The sequence below is a fragment of the Akebia trifoliata genome, chromosome 11 (assembly GCF_017979445.1).
Source record: "Akebia trifoliata isolate Shusen 1 chromosome 11, ASM1797944v1, whole genome shotgun sequence".
NCBI lineage: Eukaryota > Viridiplantae > Streptophyta > Magnoliopsida > Ranunculales > Lardizabalaceae > Akebia > Akebia trifoliata.
The window spans coordinates 35,670,031-35,693,880 of record NC_141385.1 but is presented as its reverse complement, the minus strand read 5'-3'; the positions used below and the strand labels follow the sequence as shown (position 1 = coordinate 35,693,880).

General features: G+C 34.7%; 1 protein-coding gene across 1 annotated transcript in view; it reads left to right on the top strand.

Moving 5' to 3' along the window:
* The window catches only part of LOC147391407 (pleckstrin homology (PH) domain-containing protein), a 114,657-nt gene that overhangs the window by 88,105 nt on the left and 2,702 nt on the right, over nucleotides 1–23,850 (top strand). The window contains exons 43-60 of the mRNA XM_086459793.1: nucleotides 817–1,014; nucleotides 4,586–4,628; nucleotides 7,656–7,780; nucleotides 7,928–8,419; nucleotides 10,806–11,585; nucleotides 11,673–11,746; nucleotides 11,874–12,219; nucleotides 12,301–12,399; nucleotides 12,505–12,660; nucleotides 14,799–14,980; nucleotides 15,085–15,606; nucleotides 16,246–16,423; nucleotides 16,524–16,660; nucleotides 17,885–18,011; nucleotides 20,573–20,794; nucleotides 20,876–21,235; nucleotides 23,267–23,425; nucleotides 23,516–23,797. Of these exons, the coding sequence (XP_086315919.1) occupies nucleotides 817–1,014; nucleotides 4,586–4,628; nucleotides 7,656–7,780; nucleotides 7,928–8,419; nucleotides 10,806–11,585; nucleotides 11,673–11,746; nucleotides 11,874–12,219; nucleotides 12,301–12,399; nucleotides 12,505–12,660; nucleotides 14,799–14,980; nucleotides 15,085–15,606; nucleotides 16,246–16,423; nucleotides 16,524–16,660; nucleotides 17,885–18,011; nucleotides 20,573–20,794; nucleotides 20,876–21,235; nucleotides 23,267–23,425; nucleotides 23,516–23,797 (4,482 nt within the window). The remainder of the gene's footprint in view (nucleotides 1–816; nucleotides 1,015–4,585; nucleotides 4,629–7,655; nucleotides 7,781–7,927; nucleotides 8,420–10,805; nucleotides 11,586–11,672; nucleotides 11,747–11,873; nucleotides 12,220–12,300; nucleotides 12,400–12,504; nucleotides 12,661–14,798; nucleotides 14,981–15,084; nucleotides 15,607–16,245; nucleotides 16,424–16,523; nucleotides 16,661–17,884; nucleotides 18,012–20,572; nucleotides 20,795–20,875; nucleotides 21,236–23,266; nucleotides 23,426–23,515; nucleotides 23,798–23,850) is intronic.

Below are 23,850 nucleotides of genomic sequence, written 5' to 3'. Positions count from 1 at the left end.
AGAGAGGCCTATTTTTCAGATATATATATATATATATATATATATATATATATATATATATATATATATATATATATATATTTTGTAGTAGTTGGTTAACATGGTATTGGAGTGCTGGGTTCATATAAGTCACGGGTTTGATTCATTCCACCATTATGGGTGAGGGGGAGTGTTGAGTGTATATTTTCCTCCATTCTCGGGTGTGTCATACCTTACTTAAGTCCCATGCCCCTCTTATATTCATAGTTCCCCCCTCTCTAATAGATCGGTCTTTTGGAGTAGTTGATTGGTTTTCAGAAGTTTCGTTGCGCCATTTTCTCCTTGTCAAACAATATTTGAATATAGTAATTTAGCTAGTTATCTTGATCCCTGTACATCTAGCTTAAATGCTATTTTATGTTTGAAACAAACTCTTACTCATGAATGACCATTGGAAATAAGTGGAATGATTTTTTTTCTTGAAATATTTTATTTGGAGATTATATATTTCAGTATCTATGGAATTTTATAGTTGTCCTAAATCCTAATAGCAATCGAATGTAGAAGTAATTATACATTTTTTTTATACATAAGCTTGCAAGAAGAATTGCATATTTTTGTTAATTTCTCGTAAGATGATTTCTCTTTCTAAGCATTTTATGAAACATGATTAACTCTTCTATTTATAGCAGAGTTATCATTGATCATGTTCATAAAGTTGAGTATATAAATTCAATCTATTCATTTTATTTTGAAATTCTAAATTTTGTCCTCGTTGAGTATTGTGCTAATGGACTTGGTTGTTTGATTCCAAAAGCTGTATATTTTTCCATGCAGTTTCCAAGTATTGAGGGATTGTCTGATCACCAATATACAGCTTCAATCCGCCTTTTTCCAAATGACAACATTCCTAGTGGGTCATTGCTGAAGCAACAAAGTGCACGCACAAGTGGCAAAAGCTCAGATCATTCTTTGCCTTCTGGAATTGAATTGGTGAATTGGAATGAAACATTTTTCTTCAAAGTTGATTATCTGGTATGTTGCAAACTGATATTAAATTCTTTAGTCTTATAAATTATACTTATTTAGTGATCTATAATATTTTTTGAAAATTACATTGACGAACCAATGGGACTTGGGAATACCCCCCACAATTTATTAAGCATCTATTCTTAGTACTTCATTTTCTCTACAAATTACTCAAGGAAATTCAATAGAATTAGTTATAAATAAAGAAATCAAATTTCTTTACTATTATAATGAGAAAAGGCCGATTATATGTTTGTTGACACCAAAATTTTGAAGAGCAGAAATGCTCCCATATTAACATTTAACCTTGCCACTATTGAGAACATTTTCGTCAAAAATAAAAATAAAATTACAAACCCACTATCCTTATATGATGTTTGTTAGTTTTCTAAAATTACAAAAAATATTTTTTATTTGTGTTATCTTCATAATCGGCTCAGTTAATATTTTAAATTACAAAAAGGCCTTACACTATAAAATTACAATCTTACGACCCTGTAATTACTTTAGTTAGTTTTTGAAATTACAAAATATCATTTTATTATGTTATCTTCAAAATTACCTTAATCTTTTAATTTAAAAAAGTCCCCTACAATATATTAAATGTTAAAATATGATATAAAATTAGAATATATATTTGGAATTTTTTAAATAATTTTTTGAAGTAATTATATCTTAGTTATTGATAGTTCTTGGGTGATTATTACATCAACCATAATAGGCTATTTATAGAGATTACATTAGCCAAGACATAATAAGTAACCTAATCTAAAAATCCTAATTAACATAAATCACACATAATATGTCTTTTGATTCTATTATCTTGTTCTTGTATCGTGTATGATCCAGTGCTAAAAAGAAAAAAATTGATTCCTTTTTTGTTTCCTTTTGTAGCATATAGTGCCATTAATTGAGTAAAAGCAAGGTATTAAATTTTGATTTCGGTGTCTGTTTTGATTAGCTTGGAAATGATTCAAGTGTGAAAATGAATATAACTTCATGGATATGATATAATGTTTTAGAAATTACCAAAATATTGAAAAAACATTCATTTAAACTATAAGAAATGATAAAAGAAAGCATTATAAACACTCATCAACCTACCTTAAAAAAGCAATATAAGTATTTGAGAGCTTGGCAACTTCAAATAAGTAGTTGTACTTGAAAATGAGAATAATAATATCACAATAATAATGCACGTACATATATGCAATATTTACTAAATGAACATTTATTAAGTACCATATTCAGACATTATTATATTTTATTTTTATTATATATATATATATATATATATATATATATATATTTATGATAAAGTACTAATATGAACATGCTAATATGCTTAGAATAGATTAAAATAAGATGTAAACATCTACCTAATATTTATTTCTATAAATAAATAAATGTTATGTGTAACTTTTTGGATTAGTGGATATTATTTTTGTGCAAGTCGCAAGTCCTTGAACAGAATTTTTTATTTTTTATTAAACAATGAATATTTTAATGAAATTTACTGTTTGTTGAAATATTTCCATCAACTCTTGGATTCTTATACGTAAAAGTTGATTATTTCGGTTGAAATTCACTGTTCATCGATATATTTAGGCAATGGATGTGATTTGCATTGAAATATATACAAAAACTAGTGATTAAATTTTTTTCCATGAATTGTGGTAATGGATATTTTGTGGAAGTGTGTCAAAATTTGATAACTGAGTAAAATTATGGATGGGTAGAAGGTTGAGTACATGGAAAGCTATATACTAATCTAAAGGGAGAAAATTGGTGTTAATTAAGAGTACACTTACTAGTATTTTTAACTATTTCTTGTCTCTTTTCTCCATCCTTTGTAGCGTGGAAGTTAAGATGAATAAGATTTGTAGGGACTTTTTTTGGCGTGATAGGGAGAATAATATAAAGTACCATTTGGTGAGTTGGAGGAATATTTACTTGCCAAGAGTTAGAGTAGGTCTAATGGTTGTGGAGATTTGGTGAGGACGAGGGTAGCTTGTGGAGAGAGGTGGTGGCTAATAAATTCGGAAGCAAAAGGGGCATATGGGTGTGGGGTTTGGAAAGGCATTCTTCGTCGCTTACCCTCGTTCCGTAAGGTTTAAGGTGAGAAGGGGAAATAGGGTTTGCTTTTGGAAAGATAGATGATGTGGAGCCACTTTGTTGAAGGAACCCTTTCTGGATCTTTTTGCGGTGTCGAGCAAAAAGGGTATGACTATAGATAACTTTTTGGTAGGTGATGGTTTGGAAAGAGCGTGGGTTTTTGGCATTAGGAGAGACTTTAATGATTGGGAATTGAGTAGTGTGGAGCGTCTCTTGGAGCTAGTTGATGTGGGCACAACTCTTGTTGAGAACAATGATCGTAGGTTATGGGATCGTGTGTTAAATGTATATGGATGAATTACTGATTTCGACTTCTATCTTTCCCACCGGCATGATTTGAGGTAGAAAGGTTCCCTAAAAAATTTCAATTGTTTTTGTGGCAAGCATCATTGGGTAGATTAACCACTTTGGATCAAGTTATCAAAAGAGGTTTTCAAACGCCTAATTGTTGTGCATTGTGTATGAGAAATGAAGAGACAGTAGATCATCTCTTTTTGCATTTTAGAATGGCGAATCAGTTGTGGTTTCATTACCTTGGTCTCTTTGGTTTGGAGGATTGCTTATCACACACAATCCAGGAGTTTTTTGATTTGTGGCTGTTTTGGGGCATCTCTTTTCATCGTTCAAAGCGAATCCTATAGAGTCTTTTGCCTTTTGCTGTTTGTTGGAGTATATGGAAGGAAGGAATCATCGGATTTTTGAAGGAAATGAGTTATTTTATGAAGATTGCAAGTTCAATGTGTTGGGGCTGCTCTTTTTCAGGGGAAAGGCTTTTAAAGAGTTTAAGGGGATTTTCTTTGAACATTTTGTAGCTCGATGGGATCTTGTTTGTAATTTGATATATTAGTTGCTTTTCTTTTGTGGTTTTTGTGCTTTTTTTCCTTTTTTGATAAGTTTGTAATCTTGGGACATCTCGTTCTCTTTTCTAATAAAATTTTAACCTATAAAAAAAGATTAGTATAGCCCTTATTCTCATTAATAACACAAATGCTGAAAAGAAGGAATACACCCTACAAAAGTACAAATAAGCATGTGATAGATTGTCCAAATTTAGTTGTGTTTTACTTGCAACATGGTTTTCCTTGGACATAGTTTTTCACAGGAGTCATAATTCCTTTTCCCTTTCGAAAAGTTTTAGAAGTTTTTATTTTATTTTTATTTTTATTTTTTTATTTTTTAATTTTTTTGTAATTTTAGATCAGATTCTATATTAATAATGATCTTTGCTAAATTTGGAGTTACATAGGTCGTTATGCCATTTGTTTTAAAGTGAAACTTGTTATTTGTGAACATATGAAATTTAAGACATGTCAGCTAAAATAAAAACCTTGCTAGGATAGAAAGGTCATCAAAGTTGAACATCATGTTTTTGTTACTGAACTTGATTGAGTTTTGAATTGTTCTAGACTTTCAAATATTTCAGTTTCAACTTCTCATGGATTTTAAATTTTGTTCTTTCCAGGATTATTACATGGTGGAATTGATCGTGACTGACATGGGAAAAGGTAATCTTTGTATATCTGTCACCTCTTATCATTGATCAAAAGTAAATATCCATTCTCTAAACATGGAGCCATTATTTATTATACAAGTCTGATTTGCTCCATGGATTGCGATCAAGGATATTGTACTTTCATCATCATGCTTCTTTTATTGTAAGTTTTCTACAAGGAATTATGAACTTAGAAACCCCCTTACTAAAAATTTATGAGGATGAATAGCAGATACAAGCCAACATCATGAGAAAAACAGAGAGCAAACCATCCCAAGACATTTCCTCAACTTCAATAATTTCTTCCACCTGCTAATAAGGAAACAAAGGAAAAATCTTGGAAGTCATGTGGGACTGAATCCTAATGGACCACAATAGCTCTTATTCTATTGATGACTGATTCCAAGAACCAATAAGGTCCCTTGATAATCCTTGTGTTCCATACTCTCTGAATAGTCCCAAAATAGGGAGACAACAGCCTTTGTAACAAATGTCCTTTGAAGTTGAGAGCTTTCACCAACCACCTCTGAAGAAGAACAGAAACATTTTTCAGCATGAAGAAAGGACACCATTACCACACTAAAAGCAATTAAAAAGACATTAAAAACCTTACTAGTCCTCCAGTTGTGGGCCACTCTTAACCTTCTTCATTTAAAATAAAAATTACTACTTTACCTATTTAAAACTTTAATTTAATGGTTCTTAGAATGGATCATTTAATGACATGGGATATAATCTCTGTTAGTTATTTTTTTTCTCTGTAAATCTTGTGGGGAATCTGTGAACCACAATCTTATTATTTCCCCTTTGCCAGTGAAGTCTGGGCTCACTTTCTGTCTTTATTCAGTGTACCGTGGTGTTTCCCTACACCCATTCTAGCCTTTTTTGAAACTTGGCTTGTCAATTATCTCCCTATGAAAAAAAAAAAAAAAAAACTCTCGTCTCTAAACACCATTTGCCATTTGTTGGGGCATTTGGCTGGAACGGAATAGCCAGGGCATTTGATGGAAAGGAGCATTCCTTACAAGAAGGTTTTTGGGAAAATGACTTTTTAAACCAAATTTATGAAAACTCGGACCAAGAGGTCTCCACTTAGAAAATATGGAGTATGAACCATTCAAGACCCTATTTTCAAGCATTTTTCTTTGAAGGACCTTTTAAGAATTCTGTCTAATTATTGTAAATAAATATGAAAAATACCCTTTTAATTAAAATACCTATACTAGTAACCAAAAGAGTTGTTCTAAACTACTTTCTTCCATTGTGTGGCGAAAGAGCCCTTCATTACTCAAATAGTCTTTTGATAATATGACTCGCCAGCTGGGATATTCAAATGACTCCATGACGTGAACAAAGTTTGTGAACCGTAGATCTGTATGCCTCGGGATACACATTTTCATGGGCAAGTGCAATCATGTATCTCGAGGTGTTTAGATCTACGGTAACCGAACTTGTCAAGTCACTGAGTCTTTTAAGTATGCCACCTGGTGAGTCCTATTATGATGACACTCAAACAAAAGGCTTCTTTAGAGTCCGACTAGCCTTACAAAGTTAGTAAGGATTTCACCCTTACTGAGAGTCCTTGGACTCACCTGAGATATCAAAAAACATGATCTGATGCTTTAGGGTTGCAAGGACAAAATTCTATGAAATTGGAATTTTTTATTTTCAAGAAAAGTTATTTTTTCTCAATTTTAATTTTAAATTTTGAAGTCAGGTGGAAGTTTAGTAGCCGTTCATTATTAAAACCTTAAAACCTTGGATCAAGCCAAAAGAATAATATTGATTTTTTTGATCTAAGCTTTTTTTGTTTTTTTATGATAATTAGAGGGATGTGGTGTTGGATTGTTAATGTGGTAATTCATTTGAGCAAGGCTTAAAATCTTTACGAACATGAGATTGAGGTTTTGGACCTAAGTGGAGCAAAAGAAATAAATGGAGTGCAAAACAGAAGAGGAAGAAGTTCTGATTTTGGTTCAGAATCTGATGATGATCTTTAATCTGGTAAAAATAATATCAGAGGAAGTTTTGAAATACCAGGGGAAGTAAAGCAGGCCCTAATAGAAGACAGAACACTTTCAAGGGTTGTGACATGTATGAGTCAGCCACAGCTGGGTGGCGATTCACATCATTGGGCGATAGCACTGGTCGTTGCAAGAGAGATAGAGATGAAAGAGAACAACAGAAACATGTCAACATATTTTGAGTAATTCCTTAAATATATATGGATAGATTAATAACTTAATTTATTAAGGGCGTTTATGATATTTTTTTGGATAACAATTGTAACGGAAGTTACAAAGTCCTTTCAAGGATGAAGTTTGAAAAACAGGGCCTTGAATGGTCCATATTTAAAAACTGGAGACTTGTTGGTCCGTCTTTCTAAAAAATTGGCTTTAAAGGTCATTTTCCGAAGTTTTTTTGAGCTTCTTATTTTTGTGGAGTAGATTGTTCTCTGAGTTCAAAGGTTTATTTATTTCTTTTTTGTGAAAGATTTTCTGAATAGAGGAGTTGTTATGTTTACATTGAGGGTGTTGCTTTGGCTTGTTGGGTTTTCTTCCTGTATTTGTTTTGTTTGGTGGCCCCCTTGGCCATTTTTTCTCTTTTCTTTATTTTGCCTATGGAAAAAAATAATAATACGAGATCGGAATTTACTTCTATGTCTCCCTCCTTTATTTAAAAAAAAGAAGAAAAAAACTAGTCAATAACTATTAACTACTGAAATAAACCAGGATCAGCCTGTAATAGATGAATGAGGGCTTTCTTCTTCCTCTGGTACTATTGTAAAGGTTGGTCCCTCATAATGTGTCTACCTTGCCAATAGTCTTTAGATGTACCACATGTTGTCTTCCCTTCACTAAAGAAAATTCCTCCTTGCAATCAAAAAAAGAAGGTAAAAGTAAAGTAACTTGGCACAGGACAAAAGAAGAAGAAGAAGAAGAGGCAAAGGCAGTTTAACCTCCCTTGGTATACAATGTTTGTGATGACATTGCTTTACAATTATTGGTTATATAATTAGCATACTTTACCAATTTTGCAGATGAACCTGTTGGGTTCTATTTAGATCCTCTGAAGCAGATAGTGAGAAACCTCAATGATAGTACAAATTCTTATGATTCTACCAATGATCTGACTTGGATAGAATTATCCTCAGCACGACCCATGGTGAATATCTTCTTCCATATTTAATATTCTTCTACCTTTTTAGATCAGACAAATGTTTCCAGGCACCTTCTTTCTAGATTAATGAATTTGAAAGTACTCTTAAGCAAACAAAAATGTACTTCTTGTAATCTTGTATTGGTTATGCAGGAATCACCTCAAGAAGACAAGTGTAAGAAGTCCCATGGAAGAATCAGATGTGCTGTACTCCTTTCACCCATATCTGAACCCGAGAATGATAGGCTAACCTTGACTAATAATAGGAAACCTGGACTTATCCAGATTAGTCCTATCAGGGAAGGACCTTGGACTACTGTGAGGCTAAACTATGCTGCTCGTGCAGCTTGTTGGCGGTTGGGAAACGATGTTGTTGCCAGTGAAGTAAGTGTCAAAGATGGTAACAGATATGTAAATATACGTTCTTTGGTTTCAGTTAGCAACAATACAGATTTCATACTTGAGTTGTGCCTCAACCCAAAGTTACAAGATGATGACAGCAAGCAAGAGGAGAGAGAAATTGATCGTGACAGACTTGAAACAGATGAGCTATTTGAAACTGAAAAATACAACCCAGCTATCGGTTGGGTTGGTGATTTAACGAAAAATAACCAAGATTACTCAGAGAGTGGAGGCTTCTATCAGGTGAGCGATGATCGTTTTTTTTTCTCTCATGCTTTACTTGGTGGAGGTTGATTTCAATGTCCTTTTGTTTTCCCTTGTACTTCTATTTTATTATGAATGATTACTTCATGCAGAAGGGGCCTTAATTTTCTTTATTTTTTTTAGCAAGTAAGTAATGGAAAATTTGTGTTCTTCGGAGTCCTGATGATTGAATAAACAAATATTTTATCATAAATGTAATTTAAGAGAGATGCGAAAGATAAAGCCTATGGGGTCACTTCTGTTACTGGATCACCAGCGCTTACATTGGAAGGTTTTGGATTTTTAATGATGCCTACCTAATTGACCACACCTTTTCCATTTATTAACTTCATTATGAAATACTTGTTCAAAACGATAAACATAGTGAATATATTTAATTGCAGTTCTTTCATGGAGTATTAAATAATGTCTCTGTACATTAGTGCTTCATATTCTTCTCAAAAACTTTTGTGTTTCTGTATACACTTTAATGAACTTCTAGTTATGAACTATTGAGTAGTGTATTAAGGGCACTGGATCAGATTCCTAGGAGTTTTCAAATAATTTTGGGAATTTTTTCTAGGTAAAAGTTGAATCATAAGAGGATGATAGAAGAGAACTTGTTTCTCCCCTATATTGAGGAAATTTTCAATGAAACTGTGAAAAATAATTTTATAGGCATTAAAATACACTTGTTAAGACATCAAAATACAATAAATAATCATATGCAATATGGAAATGAAGATCAATGCTTTGACACATATGTACAGGTATTTGAGAGCCTAACAATAAAAAACAATAGTACTCTATATGGAAATGAAAATATAATGTTACATTAACTACACACACCTTAATATGTGAAATACTTGTTTAAATGAAGAAACTAGTAAGTACCATTCATGTGTTATTTTATTTTTATTTTTATGATTTCAGTGTATGAATATATTAATAATGTATTTTACTAATTGAAACATGGATGGTTGTGTGTGTGCTTATATGAATGTAGTAATATGCTTAAAATACATTTTTTTTTAAAAGTATGCAACTGCATCTGTATATGTGAATGTACTAGTTAAAAGGCTATAATATGAAATAAGCGGTGTATATCTGTTTAATATTCGCATCAAATATCCACCCCAAACTTTTAGGATAAGGATTTGTGGGTGATACAATAGTTTTTCATCAAAAATTGGTGTTTTATTATTTATACCTGATGTAGGGAGTCGATTGAAAAATCAAAAAATAAAATGAATCAATCAATTAGTTTCTTAAAACTCCCTAAAAAATATATAAACTGAGAGAATTCAACAACTCAAGAAATGAGAATGATTCTTTTATAGAAAGGCAACCGTATTCGCCAAATAACCCGAAGGATTACAAATTTATGTGTGTTACTGTGTTCGAACCACAATCTGAATAATTGGAGCAATGCTGTTACCACTATAGCCCGAAGGTCTACATATTTAACAGAGAGAGCTACTCTCAAATTATATGAACGTAACTCTAAATTTTCTAGTTATGAAAACAAACCTATGGTATCACATTTATAGGATTTCTACTCTTCCAACTAACCACCTTTGATAAAAATTTCCTAACACTTAATAACTATGTAAACTCATCCAATTAACAAACTAACCTAATTCGCTAGTAAATTGCAAAGGCATTAAAATATTCTAACTAACTCCCATCCTGAACAGAGGGAGCAATTATCAAGGTGGAAAGACCTCCCACAAGCTATGGGACATCTCTCCATTAATGTCTCTTTTTCTTTATATCGAAGATCAATGAACCTTGGATTTTATTTTAGTTGATGCAAGCTCCAAAATCATGGATTTCTTCAACAATGCATATTCGAGATGAAGCCTTGATTCTTGACTCCCTCAACTATGTGAATCCAGAGGTTAAGTCCTCCAAGTTAGTTGACTCCCTTAAGATTCACCGAAATTGGACTTGAACTTGGTTGGGGCTCGAATTTTATCATATAAAATTTCTTGCCGAAGAAGTATATAAAAGAAAAACAAGGACAGATATTTCATGCACAAAGGAGTGATGTTGTTATGAGCTTCTTTTGACATAGACCATTTGTTTTTTATATATACATAAAGGACCATGATTATGAACAATTCAGTGTGCATATATGATAGTTTGTAGATCTCAAAATCTTTGATAATACTTACGTTACACAAAATATTTATTACTGTAGTTTCGATGACTTGAACGTTTCCATGCCTTTTTGCCCATTTCCTAAACTTTCAGTTTTCAATATTTCCACATTGGTTGAAATATTTCCATTTCTGAGCTTACTGAAATATGCATTAAAATTGAAACTCAAAACCTTGGTTCTATAAGTTATTTGGATGTCTCTAACTCTTGTTTTGTTCAACAGGAAATTTCTAATCGTGAGTTGCCGTCAGGCTGGGAGTGGGTCAATGATTGGCATGTTGATAATGCATCAGTAAACACTGCTGATGGCTGGGTTTATGCTCCTGACCTGGAACATCTAAAATGGCCCAAGTCATATAATCAGTTAAAGTTTGTCAATTATGCGAGGCAACGGAGATGGATGAGGAACAGAAAACATATTTCAGGTAGTCTAAGGCAGCAGATATCAGTTGGTTTATTGAAACCTGGAGATACCATTCCCCTTCCTTTATCCGGGTTGAGGTCACCATATGTCTTACAATTAAGACCATCGAATTCCAATAATCAGAATGAATTTTCTTGGAGTTCAATAGTGGATAGCAATGGTCAATCAGAGGTTTCTGGTAAACCAAAAGAAATCCCCGAAATTTGTGTATCTGATCTCTCAGAATCTGTGGAACTTTTGTACTGCACGTGCATTGAAACAAGTGGAAGCTCTTCAAGCGGGGTAAACACTCAGGGATTGTGGTTTTGTTCGAGCATTCAAGCCACAGAGATTGGAAAAGATGTTCATTCAGATCCTTTTCAGGACTGGAATATCGTTATTAAACCCCCCTTGTCTATCGTTAATTTTCTTCCTATGTCAGCAGAATATTCTGTTCTTGAGATGCAAGCAAGTGGTACATATGTTTCTTGTTCTCAAGGAATATTTCCTTCTGGAGAAACTGTTAGGGTTTATAAGGCTGACCCTAGAAACCCATTGTACTTTTCATTGCTTCCACAAGGAGGATGGCTACCAATACATGTAAGAGATAAAATTTAATCTATTGTGTTTTTATTTCTGCTAAAACACTGTTTCTTCTCGGTATCCCACTTATTTACTCTTTTTCAGGATTCTGTTATTCTATCTCATCCTAGCGGGGTTCCATCTAAAACTATAAGTTTTAGAAGTTCATATTCTGGAAGGTGCGCCAAACCTAAGAGATCCTTCGTCATTTCTTCCTCTCTTTATTTAGTTTCTCATATTAGCTGATGTATGAAATACATTTTTTCACTTAACACTTGGATGCCTCCAACTACTTGTATTCTACAGGGTGGTTCAAGTCATTCTTGAAAAAAATTATGACAAAGAACCAAAGATGGTGGAGAAGGTTGTTAGAATCTATGCTCCTTTTTGGATTGCAATCGCAAGATGTCCACCGCTTACTTTTAGGCTTGTGGAAATAGAAAAAAGGAAAAAGCGAAGCTTCCCTCTCCCGTTTCATTCAAAACAAAGTGGTGAAATTATCCTTGAGGAGATCACTGAAGAGGAAATATTTGAAGGGCATACCATTGATTCTGCATTGAACTTTAAACTATTGGGCCTCTCAGTGTCTATAAGTCAATCTGGCAAGGGACAGTTTGGACCTGTTAGAAACCTTTCTCCTCTTGGGGACATGGTAAGTTATTATATATTTCATGTCATCCCATAATTATTCCAGTAATCAGGAATCTCATTAACAGTTGCTTTTTCTTCTTAGGATGGTTCAATTGACCTCTATGCTTATGATGAAGATGAAAAGTGCATCCGCCTCTTTATTTCTTCAAAACCATGTCGCTACCAGTCTGTGCCAACTAAGGTGGTTTCTTTGTTGTTGAAAAATGTTTGCTGTGCCTACAAATTTAAAGCCTGTTGGGTGTCCTAATGGATAATGTTGTATTTGAAACTTGTTCTCTTGTTTTAGGTAATTTCTGTTCGACCATTTATGACATTCACCAACCGAATTGGTCAAGACTTATTTATTAAGTTGAGCAGTGAAGATGAGCCAAAGGTTCTACATGCATCTGACTCTAGAGTTTCATTTGTATATCGTGAAACGGGAGGATCAGATAAACTCCAGGTAAACTGAACTTCTGAAGGCTACCACATTTTTAGAATTTTATGTTCTCCACATCAAATTGCTTCTATTGCTTTGTTCATATTTTCTCTTACCCTCAAATATTTTAATTTGGTGAGGAGTGGAATGAAAGGATTCCCAAATGGATATTATGTATGTGAGACAAATGATTTCTCAATGACAATTAGTTTGCATCAGTAATTGGCTTTGAAATCCATATATGTTTGTTCTTGTTATAGATGAAGTAACTACACATATTTAAGAGCATTTCACTTGGCGTATGTTGTTTTTGAATGACGTAGTGTTAGTTGAGGATGTATATGGAGTTGAGGCAAAATTAGTACTCTAGAGAGATCCTTTGGAGTCCAAGAACTTTAGAATAAGTATAACCAATAAAAACTATGTGCAGTGCAAGTTTAGCAATTATGCCCTTATGGTGGAAGGGTCAATAATATTTTTTCTTTTTCATAAGTGAACGGTAGTATATAAGCTTTTGGTGGTCAAGAAGACCTACTTGAAATTAATGGTGCTTGTAGCAACAAAATGGTAAACTAGGTCATTTTTGTTACCTTGGTTCTATCATCCTCAAGGATGGGGTGACTGAGGAAGATGTCCATAAAATTAGGAAGCAATATGTTCATGCATTGAGTGTGTTACCTTGGTTGTATATATGTACAGGGATGGAGAGATTGAAGAGGATGTTATCCATAGAATTAGAGTTGTATGATTAAAATGGAGGTATGCATCTGGAGTGCTATGTGGTCGACCCTTCCCAATCAAGTTAAAATAAAATTTATCACCAACCAAGCCTTATCCCAAGGATTTGTAGTTTGACTAAATTTAGCTATTTAGGTCTATCCCATAGCACCACTATCTTTTTCTTTTAGTTTCTTCTTATCTATTTATAATTATTTTTTTGGTAATTTTCATTAAAATTTCTCATTACCCAACTTGGTGTTCAACACTATATGTGCACATGCATGATTTCTTGCCATCAGCAATATGCGTTTCAACTTCTTAACGTTCCCCACATTAAGTGTATGGAAATGCCCTTTTCAATTTCCATAACCTGTAAATTACGATGTTACTAATATTTCTGTTTATAGGTCATTTTCTCCTTAGATGTTCGTGCAGTTCTCCATTTTATTTCTTACATTCTGGTTATCCTGGTATGTGGGTTGCATGAGATCATTGCACAATCAGTTTCACCACAAAAAGGAAAAAAGAAAAAAAATATATATAGTTAATGCATAGAGGGATCTGACTTCGCTTTTATTGCTGGTACTGTTCCATATTAGGTGCATGTTAGATTTGTTCTTCTTCTTCTTTTCGTGTTTCTTTTCATACAGTGCTGTCTCGTCTTTTGTATCAGGTTGGTCATCTTGCCCACCTGTTTTATCTATTTTATACATTTAAGAAATGTAGTATCTAATAGTTTGTTCATTTAAGAAAGTGCTATATATATATATATATGATGTATATAGTTAATGCAATGTTATTCCCAATGTTTAGAGTTTCATACCATCTCGCAATATTTTGGTCGATAGTCTCAGATATTTTACTGACTGAATCATTGAATCAATAAAAGATTTTAAACCTTGCCTACAACCACATGTAGCACAATGCTACTGATCTTTATTCCACACTCCATATGGTTGTTTATTGTATTTTAATTGCTTGTGCATTTGTTTGCATGACTATCGTATCAATTCATGCACGCAATGAAAATTTCTCAATAATAACAACATTTCCATTGCATGTTAAGTGTTATTTCCTCTTCAGAACATCAGAAACTTGGCATTCAATTACCATTGCAATTCTATACAATCTACGTTTAGCAATTCTAATTTCGTAATTTATACAGCTTATTACTAATCACCATATTTGGATTCTATTTTTTGTTAAACTATATAATTAGTGATAATTTAGGCATAATTTTTATGTATCATAAAAATAGATGGCTTCAAGACAGCGCCTGCTTGAATTCCGGAGGACAATCATTCCCTATTCCTGCTTTCTGTTTACTTAATCATGAAGACTTCATTGTTCTGCTTACCAACATCAGTTATGTTACAGAAGGGAATTATCCTAATTAAGCACTCTGAAACTCACGCTAACTGAGTGTGATCCATGGTTTATAGATCCGGTTGGAAGATACTGAATGGTGTGTTCCTGTTGAAATTGTAAAAGAGGACTCCATTTCTCTGGTATTAAGGAAGCAAAATGGTGCAAGGAAATTTTTGAGGACAGATATTCGAGGCTACGAGGAAGGATCACGGTTCCTAGTTGTATTCCGTTTAGGGTCCAAAAATGGTCCTATCAGGTACGTACTTCAGTATTTTCTGTAATCCTTTACGACTTCCTTAGACTATAAATTTTGTAAATATGTTTTATAATTTACAACTAAAGGGTGCTTCTGTTTGACAGAATTGAGAACAGAACAATGGGCAAGACAATCAACATTCGCCAATCTGGCTTAAGTGATGATGCTTGGATTCAGTTAGAACCTCTTTCAACTACAAATTTCTCTTGGGAGGATCCCTATGGAGAAAAACTAATTGATGCTAAAATCCATAGTGAAAGTTGCACTTTTATTCAGAAACTCAGCTTGGCAGGAACAGAGGAATCTTCTACAAATGAGAGTGCACTAGGAGTACAGTTTCATGTTGTAGAAATCGGGGATATCATCATTGCTAGGTTCATCGAAGACAGGACATCAGAATCAAGTAATCTTGCAGAAACTGAAGCCTCAACATCCATTGGAAAGAAGGGCACTTCAGGTATTCCGAGCAAGATACAGAACAGTGCTGCACCTGTTGAGCTTATAATTGAGTTGGGGGTTGTTGGGGTTTCTGTGATAGACCATAGGCCAAGAGAGCTCTCATACTTGTACTTTGAGAGAGTCTTCATTTCATATACAACTGGCTATGATGGGGGTACTACCAGCAGGTGAGTGTACATCTTTAGATGGTTTTACTTTTGTGCATTTTTTTTTCCTTTTTGAGTTGATACATGACCATCTTCTCTGTTTCTTTTGCACAATTTGGGAACTTCAACTACTATAAAGTTCTTTATTACCTTTTTTGTGTCCTCTCCTTTTGTGTTTATCATCAGTATCTGCATCTTGAGCCTTGCTACTTAGTTTTAGGTCTGTAACGAGTGTTCTGCATTATAACATTAAATTAGATATCTCTCAAGAGGGTTTTGTTAACATGTGCCCTTAGGGCACACGTTGGAGTGCAATAAATACAGCTTGGGAATAAGCATTTGGGGGTATTTTTGGTAAAAAAAGATTTTTTTGAGGGCATTTTCGGTACAAAAATCAAATTCCCAGGTATATTTAATGCACTTTAACTTGTGCCCTTAGGGCACATGTTAACAAAACCCTTCTGAAGAAAATCCCCTAGTGGTTCTTTTGTCAGGGTTAAGATTAATATCTCACCTGCTTTTGTGGTACACAAATAGTCGACATCTATTATCTAGTTTGATAGGTAGCTCATAAAAAGGCATTGCAGTCTATTTCTGCCCATGTTTTAGGGGAAATACATTACTTCTTTATCACTAATTTTCCATGCTTTCTTATGCCAGGTTCAAGCTCATATTGGGTTATTTGCAAATGGATAATCAGCTCCCACTAACATTGATGCCTGTGATGTTAGCACCTGAACAAATGAATGATATGCAACATCCAGTTTTCAAGATGACTATTACAATGAGTAACGAGAATACTGATGGCACCCTAGTCTACCCATATGTTTATATTCGGGTAATACTCTAGCATCTTAGTCATATTTTCCGTATTTTAAATGTGAGTGGTTTGTGCTTCTGTATACATGGTCTGAGAAAAACCTATGTCCAAATTCTAGGTTACTGATAAGACTTGGAGACTTAGTATTCACGAGCCAATTATTTGGGCAGTTGTGGATTTCTACAATAATCTCCAGTTGGATAGAATCCCCAATAGCTCTACTGCCACACAAGTTGATCCAGAGATACGAGTAGAGTAAGAATCTCATTTACTTCTGATTTCTGTTTATGTATCCTGCACACTTTGAATCGATATTCATAGAGTTCATTTAGATCTCACGTGTTCAAGGTGTTCCTCCACATTTCTTTATTTACGTAAGTGTATGATAGTTGTGGTTCATCTTCATTCTCCACTTAGGATAAAATCAAACTGTAAAGGCTAACTTTTATCATTAATACACCACATGCACATTTATAAATGGAAAATTTGTAAGACTGCAATAAGATCCATTAGCTTTATGGAGCTGAATGCTGGGCAGTTAAGAAGCATCTTTAATAAACTGTGTGTAGCAGAAATGAGGATGTTGAGATGGATGAGTGGAAAGATTAGGAAAGATAAAATTAGAAACAAACTCATTCTGGAAAATGTGTAAGTAGCTCCAATAGGTGATAAAATCTAAACTTAGAGAAAGTCAACTAAGATGGTTTGGGCATGTTCAACGAAGACCTATTATAACCATAGTTAGAAGCAATATTCAAGTTGAAGGTTCTAAACATGGTGGGGAGGAAGACCGAAGAATGTGGATGGAGATAGTGAAAGTAGATGTACATCTTATGCCAATAGAAGACAAGACTCTGGATAGAGTAAAATGGTGGAACATGATTGGTTTAACCCCAAATCTTTGGGATAAGGCTTTGAGGATGCTCCAATAATTATTATGACCTTTATAAATTCCCAATTTGTTATTAATTTGCAATCATCTTTTTCGCTAAATTGGCTAGGAAATCCCTGAACTAGTCAACCAAGTTGTAGAATGTAGAAAATGAGGAGCAAATCCCACTTTTATGCTTTAATTTTTGGTACACTATTAACATGTTTCAACAGATCAAAAATATATCCTACATTTTGTGGTAATAAGTTATTATATATTTAGATGCTTTTCAACACGAGATCTTTATTTCAGGAATTTATTGTATTACCTATTGATACTGTATCAATGCCTTACACTATCAAACGTCAATATAAGTCTTGAGGTAATGTATGATATGCATCAGTACTGTCAATGATTATTTAAAATGATCATTCAAGCTAAGATATATATTACCTTGAATTTTGGTTACTTTAGCTCAAAGGTCAGATATTATCCTGCTCAACTTCTTATTACTAAGAAAAACTTGGATGTACATGCCAGATTTTTTTTGTTTTCAGTTTACGAAGTTGGTAAGGAACCATTTTGATATATTTTTCTTATTTTTTCAGCCTAATAGATGTTTCAGAAGTGAGACTAAAGTTGTCGCTGGAGACAGAACCAACTCAGCGACCCCATGGAGTCCTAGGTGTTTGGAGCCCCATATTGTCAGCTGTTGGAAATGCATTCAAGATTCAGGTCAGAGTTTTAGTTCCACTTCCAATGATTGCATATTAAGTTGTGTTCTACAACAATATTCTTTCCGGGGTATAAAGTGTGTAGAATAAGAAACCGGATTAGATAAAGTGTCCTAGAGACTTAAACGAATAAAAATAGAAGATATGGAAGAAACAAAAGAAGACATTGAAGAAGATAACGAATTATATGAAACAAAATTAGCAATTGGATGCTTGGTAACATAAGAATGAGTACCTTTACGAAGAGCAATGGGCAACTCTTTTGAAGGAAGAACTGGCAATGGAACTGGATCTTCAGAGGATGAGGAAACTGTATCTTCAAAAGAAGAGGAAATTGGAGCAAGTGATGTCGTAGTGTCCCTTCTTCTAGAGTATATCTTGAGAGGAGGAATGATAGAAACATGCAATGGAATGCTTGGAGAAATAGGCACAGGCAATGTTATAAGACTACTTGCAAAGTCATTAGAAGAGTTATCACAAAAAATTTACTTAACTGACATGCTTCACAATTAAATAGATACTCATGACTCAAACTAGGAATTAAACTACGTAAAATGCGAGAAGATGGATGACCGAGCCGACAATAGCACTGAAAAGAGCTAGTAGATGAAATAAGTCTTGAACTGGTAGATGCACGATCCAGAGAATAGAGGCCATCTGCTTCATGCCCACTACCAATCGTCTTCCTCGACTTTAGATCCTAAAAAATACAACGAACAGGAAATAAAATTACTGAGCAATGTAATTTCTTTGTCAACTAACAAATAAAAGGCTAAAAGGAAATTTAGAGACAAAAAAAAAAAAAAAACAGAAGACAGAGAAAAATCAGGATGAGGTTGAGATGTACCTAGCCCAACAAATTTAGAAAAGGAACCATCTGCCAGTTTCACACTTTGACGGGTAAAAAACCGAAAAGAAGGCAACAAACTAAAATTACCTGTCATATGATTTGATTTGACAGACCAGATTCAATGATCCAACGACTAGATGTGGACAGTAAACAAGTGGATGCCATACCTGTCTAGGCTAAAGTAGCAGTAGGTGAGGAAGCCTGGGACTGAGAAGATCTAGCAATGTGTCTATCATACTCTTCCTTGGAAAGATTTTCGTAATCTGATTAGAAGGAGTCGGAGTAAGCGCTTGATATGCACCTTGAACCGATGATGAAGCCTGATGGGCAGTTAGTCTACCATGTAAATCCCAACAATAGTCCATTGTGTGGCCATCAAGGCCATAGTGGGTGCATTTACGAGTTCCACAGCCTCACCTTGAATCTTTACTACCACCTTTACTACCATGACCCCCTCAACCACCACGATCACTGCGACCACGGCCTTCGCGATCTCTGAGAACCCTTCAAGTTGAACGATCACCACCACCACTATTGCTATCTGATAACGTGACTCTCTTAAGTCGGGAAAAAACATCAGTAAGAGCTAGGAGGTCTTGGCTACCCAAGATTTGAGACCTAACATCATCATACTCTGACATGGGTGACGATAATTGCATCCATATCCTCCCTCTGTTTCTGCATCTTCTGAATATCGCTAGTAATTGGTTGATACTGATTTAATTCCTCACGTACACGCATCATGGTTGCAAAAATCTGCTCGAGTGTCTTGTCATCTTGCTGCAGAGAAAAATCCTCATGTGAGTTCATAAATCCGAGTGATATTATTAGATACCGAGTGCATTATTCTTCACCTGTTCCCATGTCTCCATAGCGGTATCCAAGAACATAAAATCAACACTAATCTGTGGCTCCATACTGTTCCTCATCCACATCATAATTTGAGCATCTTCTTGCTCCCATGCATCAATCATAGTAGGTTCATTAGAATTAGGCTTATCCCTGATCAAGTGGCTGCGTTTCCCCTTTGCTTTCTAAAATACCTCTATTACTTTAGATTACTGCATATAATTGAGCTTCCATTGAGCCTAATGGAAGTCATCTGAACCCTACAAGGTCTTTGGAAATCCCCATAATTGTTTTCTACTCCGTAAATCAATAACGAAAAAACAATAAAATTTATTTACAATTTTTCGATGCTTTCCCCACTAATTTTTTTTTTCTTTTATCATTTTTTTGGATACCTTGCTTTATCGATTTTCTATTAGCAGAATTTCGTACAGTCGAGACTAGCGAAAAATCTCCAAAATACTGAGAGGAAAATCTCTCTAGTGAAATCGCACAGCCCAAAAATCACACGATGTGCTCTACCACCTGTAGAACAAGAGTTTGAGTAGAGGAGAGAATGGTGGAAACGTGGGAGGAGTCAAAGTGACTCCAACCCTAACCATCAGCCCATATATATAATAAGTCTAACATAAAATGAAATTACACATATACCCTCACTAATAATAATTAATTACTCCTAACATGGTGGATACCTTGAGTTAAATTCAACCTTTTTTTCGTTTTGTTTTCATTACTTAAATTTTCAACTTTTCTTTGTTAAAAATTCATCTTATTGCGATAATGGTTTCGAAAACCACTATTGCAAATGTAAGAGTTTTAATATCATTGCAGCTCCTGGTAACATTGTAATGCCTCTATCTCAGGTTCATCTAAGGAAGGTCATGCATAGGAACAGATTCATGCGGAGAAGCTCTGTTGTTCCTGCCATCATGAACCGTATTAAGAGAGATCTGATCCACAATCCCTTGCACTTGATATTTTCAGTGGATGTACTTGGTATGACAAGCTCAACTTTGGCTTCTCTAAGTAGAGGATTTGCTGAGCTCTCAACAGATGGGCAGTTTCTGCAGTTACGTTCAAAGCAGGTAATTGTTTCTTTTTCTTTATTACTCTTTAGTAAGTAATGGTAATTACTTAAGACAGATTTATGGAGAACATGTAATCAGGTATGGTCGAGGAGAATTACTGGGGTAGGTGATGGGATCCTTCAAGGAACAGAAGCTCTTGCACAAGGTGTTGCTTTTGGGGTGTCTGGCGTTGTGAGAAAGCCTGTAGAGAATGCCAGACAGCATGGCTTCCTAGGATTTGCACATGGCCTTGGACAAGCTTTCCTGGGATTTGTAGTACAACCTGTTAGCGGGGCGTTAGATCTTGTTTCAATGACTGTCGGTGGAATTGGTGCAAGTTGTTCTAGATGCTTAGAGGTCTTCCAAAACAAAGCCACCTTGCAAAGAATCAGAAATCCCCGTGCCATTCGTGCAGATGGTGTACTAAGGGAATATAATGAGAGAGAAGCGACTGGGCAGGTAAATCTTGTTTTTTTCCTTCATAATTTTCAAATGCTTGTGGTGCTAAATATCCAGAGTTTCGGGATGTGCTTCCTTAATGAACATCAGGCTGAACTGTCAGAAGCTTTTAAAGCTTATTCTCTTCAAAGTTTTTTTATATTCACATATGAATTTTAATGCTTCATGAGTTTAAAAGACAAAGTCAAGTTAAAGAGATTGACCGGTCTTTTTTTTTTCTTCTTTTATAGCTTTAAGTATGAAGGTGGGGTTTTGACCTTGGGTATGTGGTTTAACAATACAGAGACTTTACCTACCTCACAAGATTGGCCTCTCTTAGTTGTGTATTATATAATTAGGGATAAACTTTTTCTTATACAAATATATGACAATAAATGCGACAGTAAGACCAGCTATGCTTTATGGAAATAAATGTTGGGCGGTCAAGAAGCAGAGATGAGGATGTTGAGATGGACGAGTGGAAAGAATTGAAATGAATCCATTTTTGAGAAAATATAGGGGTAGCTCCAATAGGTGATAAACTAAGAGAAAGTCATCTGAGATGCTTTGGGCATGTTCACCAAAGACTAATTACAACCCAGTTAGAAGAAATATACAATTTGAAGGATAAGAGAGAGAGAGAGAGGGGGGGAGGGATATGAACACACTTTTATTGTAAAGGGTATAATAGTCATGTTTCCCCTATCGGCCTTTTATTCTGTCTACTAGAGAAATAAATTTATGGAAGGATGGTGAGGAAATAATGAAGAGAGAAGATGAAGTAAATTTATGAGGAGGATCACTTTGACTCTTTCCCATCACGGATCCATACCCTATCAATGTTTTGGTCATAACTTTCTCGAAACACCTCGAATTCACAAAATTTTGATATCATTGGATAAGTAATTGAATAACCTTTCAATTGACCCAAAAATAACCTAAGACTTAAAGAAAAGTGTTGCGAATGGTACTCAAATACAAACCAGACTCCCGAAATAACCAAATAAAAATTCAAAATGGGAATGTAATAAATCTAATTAATTTAAAACTAACCCAACAAAAATAAAAGTGATAACTTAATCACTTCTAGGGTTCTTGGCATCACGCCAAATCCAATCGTTGGAGCATTTCTGTAAGAGAAGCTGCAAATTTTATTCTATAAAAATTTAGAGAAATCAATTACAATACCATATATATGGGCTCACATTTTAGACTCTTAACCCTAATCCTAATATGAGTAGAACTTTGACCTTTTTGACCATAAGATACAAACTCCATCACAAATTCATACCCTATCAATATTTTGACCATAACTTTCTCAAAACACATCATTGACTAACATTTCAATCGACACAAAAAGAACCTAGTAGGATAAGTTTTGACCTTTGAAAATAAGACTTAAAGAAAAGTGATGCGAGTTCTATAAAAAGTTATATCTGGACCCAAACAAATGAAAAATCCAAATTATTATAAAATTACCATTGGAGCCTATGAATATTGGCTTGATTTTCGTCCTACATTACCCATAGTCCTAGCTGATATCTTCCCCATCCAAGCTCAGAGACACCTATCCTATGCTTTCATTTCTCCTCCCCATCAGCCTCACTCTTAATCTCCCATTCTCCTCTGTCTTGTCAAAGCCTCGTCAGACATCAGATCCTATATCCTTCCCAAAAACAAGCTCATCATGTCGTTGGCCCCTCATGGAAATTAGTTTTCTATGTTTTCAAGGTTGCCGCCATTGTTTTTTGGGTTGATCTCTTCCTCAATATGGTGGTTATTGGTTACAATGTCAACTAAACAACATTAATTGTTGAAAGATTTTAAAATTTATACATTTTCTATAAAACTTTCTGAGGATAACTCATAGGAGGGACAAGTTACATCCAAACACCCCTTAAGAAATCATGGATGGAATCCAAAGTTAAAATAGTTAGTTACCTTGGTTCTGTTTTCACAAGGTCCTCTCACCAGGTACAGTAAAATCTGGTTAGGCTTGTTGGATCATCACTTGCTGCATTTGTTGATCTAGTTTCCATTTCCCATTTTCAGATGATCCTTTTCCTAGCAGAAGCAAGTAGGCACTTTGGTTGTACAGAAATATTCAAGGAGCCATCAAAATATGCCTTGTCCGATTATTATGAAGACCATTTTGTAGTGCCTTACCAAAGGATTGTTCTAGTAACAAACAAGCGTGTGATGTTGCTACAGGTGTGTAAGCAGGACCTAACCCTTTTTTATTTGATGACTCTTAACTGCATTGTATGTTTCCCCTAACCATCCTTTCCTCTCTTTTGCTAGTGTCCGTCTCCAGACAAAATGGATAAGAAACCCTGCAAGATTATGTGGGACGTACCTTGGGAAAATCTCATGGCATTGGAACTCGCAAAAGCAAGCTATCCTAAACCCTCTCACTTGATTCTCCATCTAAAAAATTTCAAGAGATCGGAAAACTTCGTCCAGATCATCAAGTGCAATGTTGAAGAAGATGAGGGAGGAGAACCCCAAGCTGTCCGTATCTGTTCAGTTGTGCGAAAATTGTGGAAAGCTTACCAGGCAGACATGAGATGCTTGGTTTTAAGGGTAAAGTACTTGTGCGTGGATCTGATCTAATCTTGGTGTGTTTCTGTTCTAAT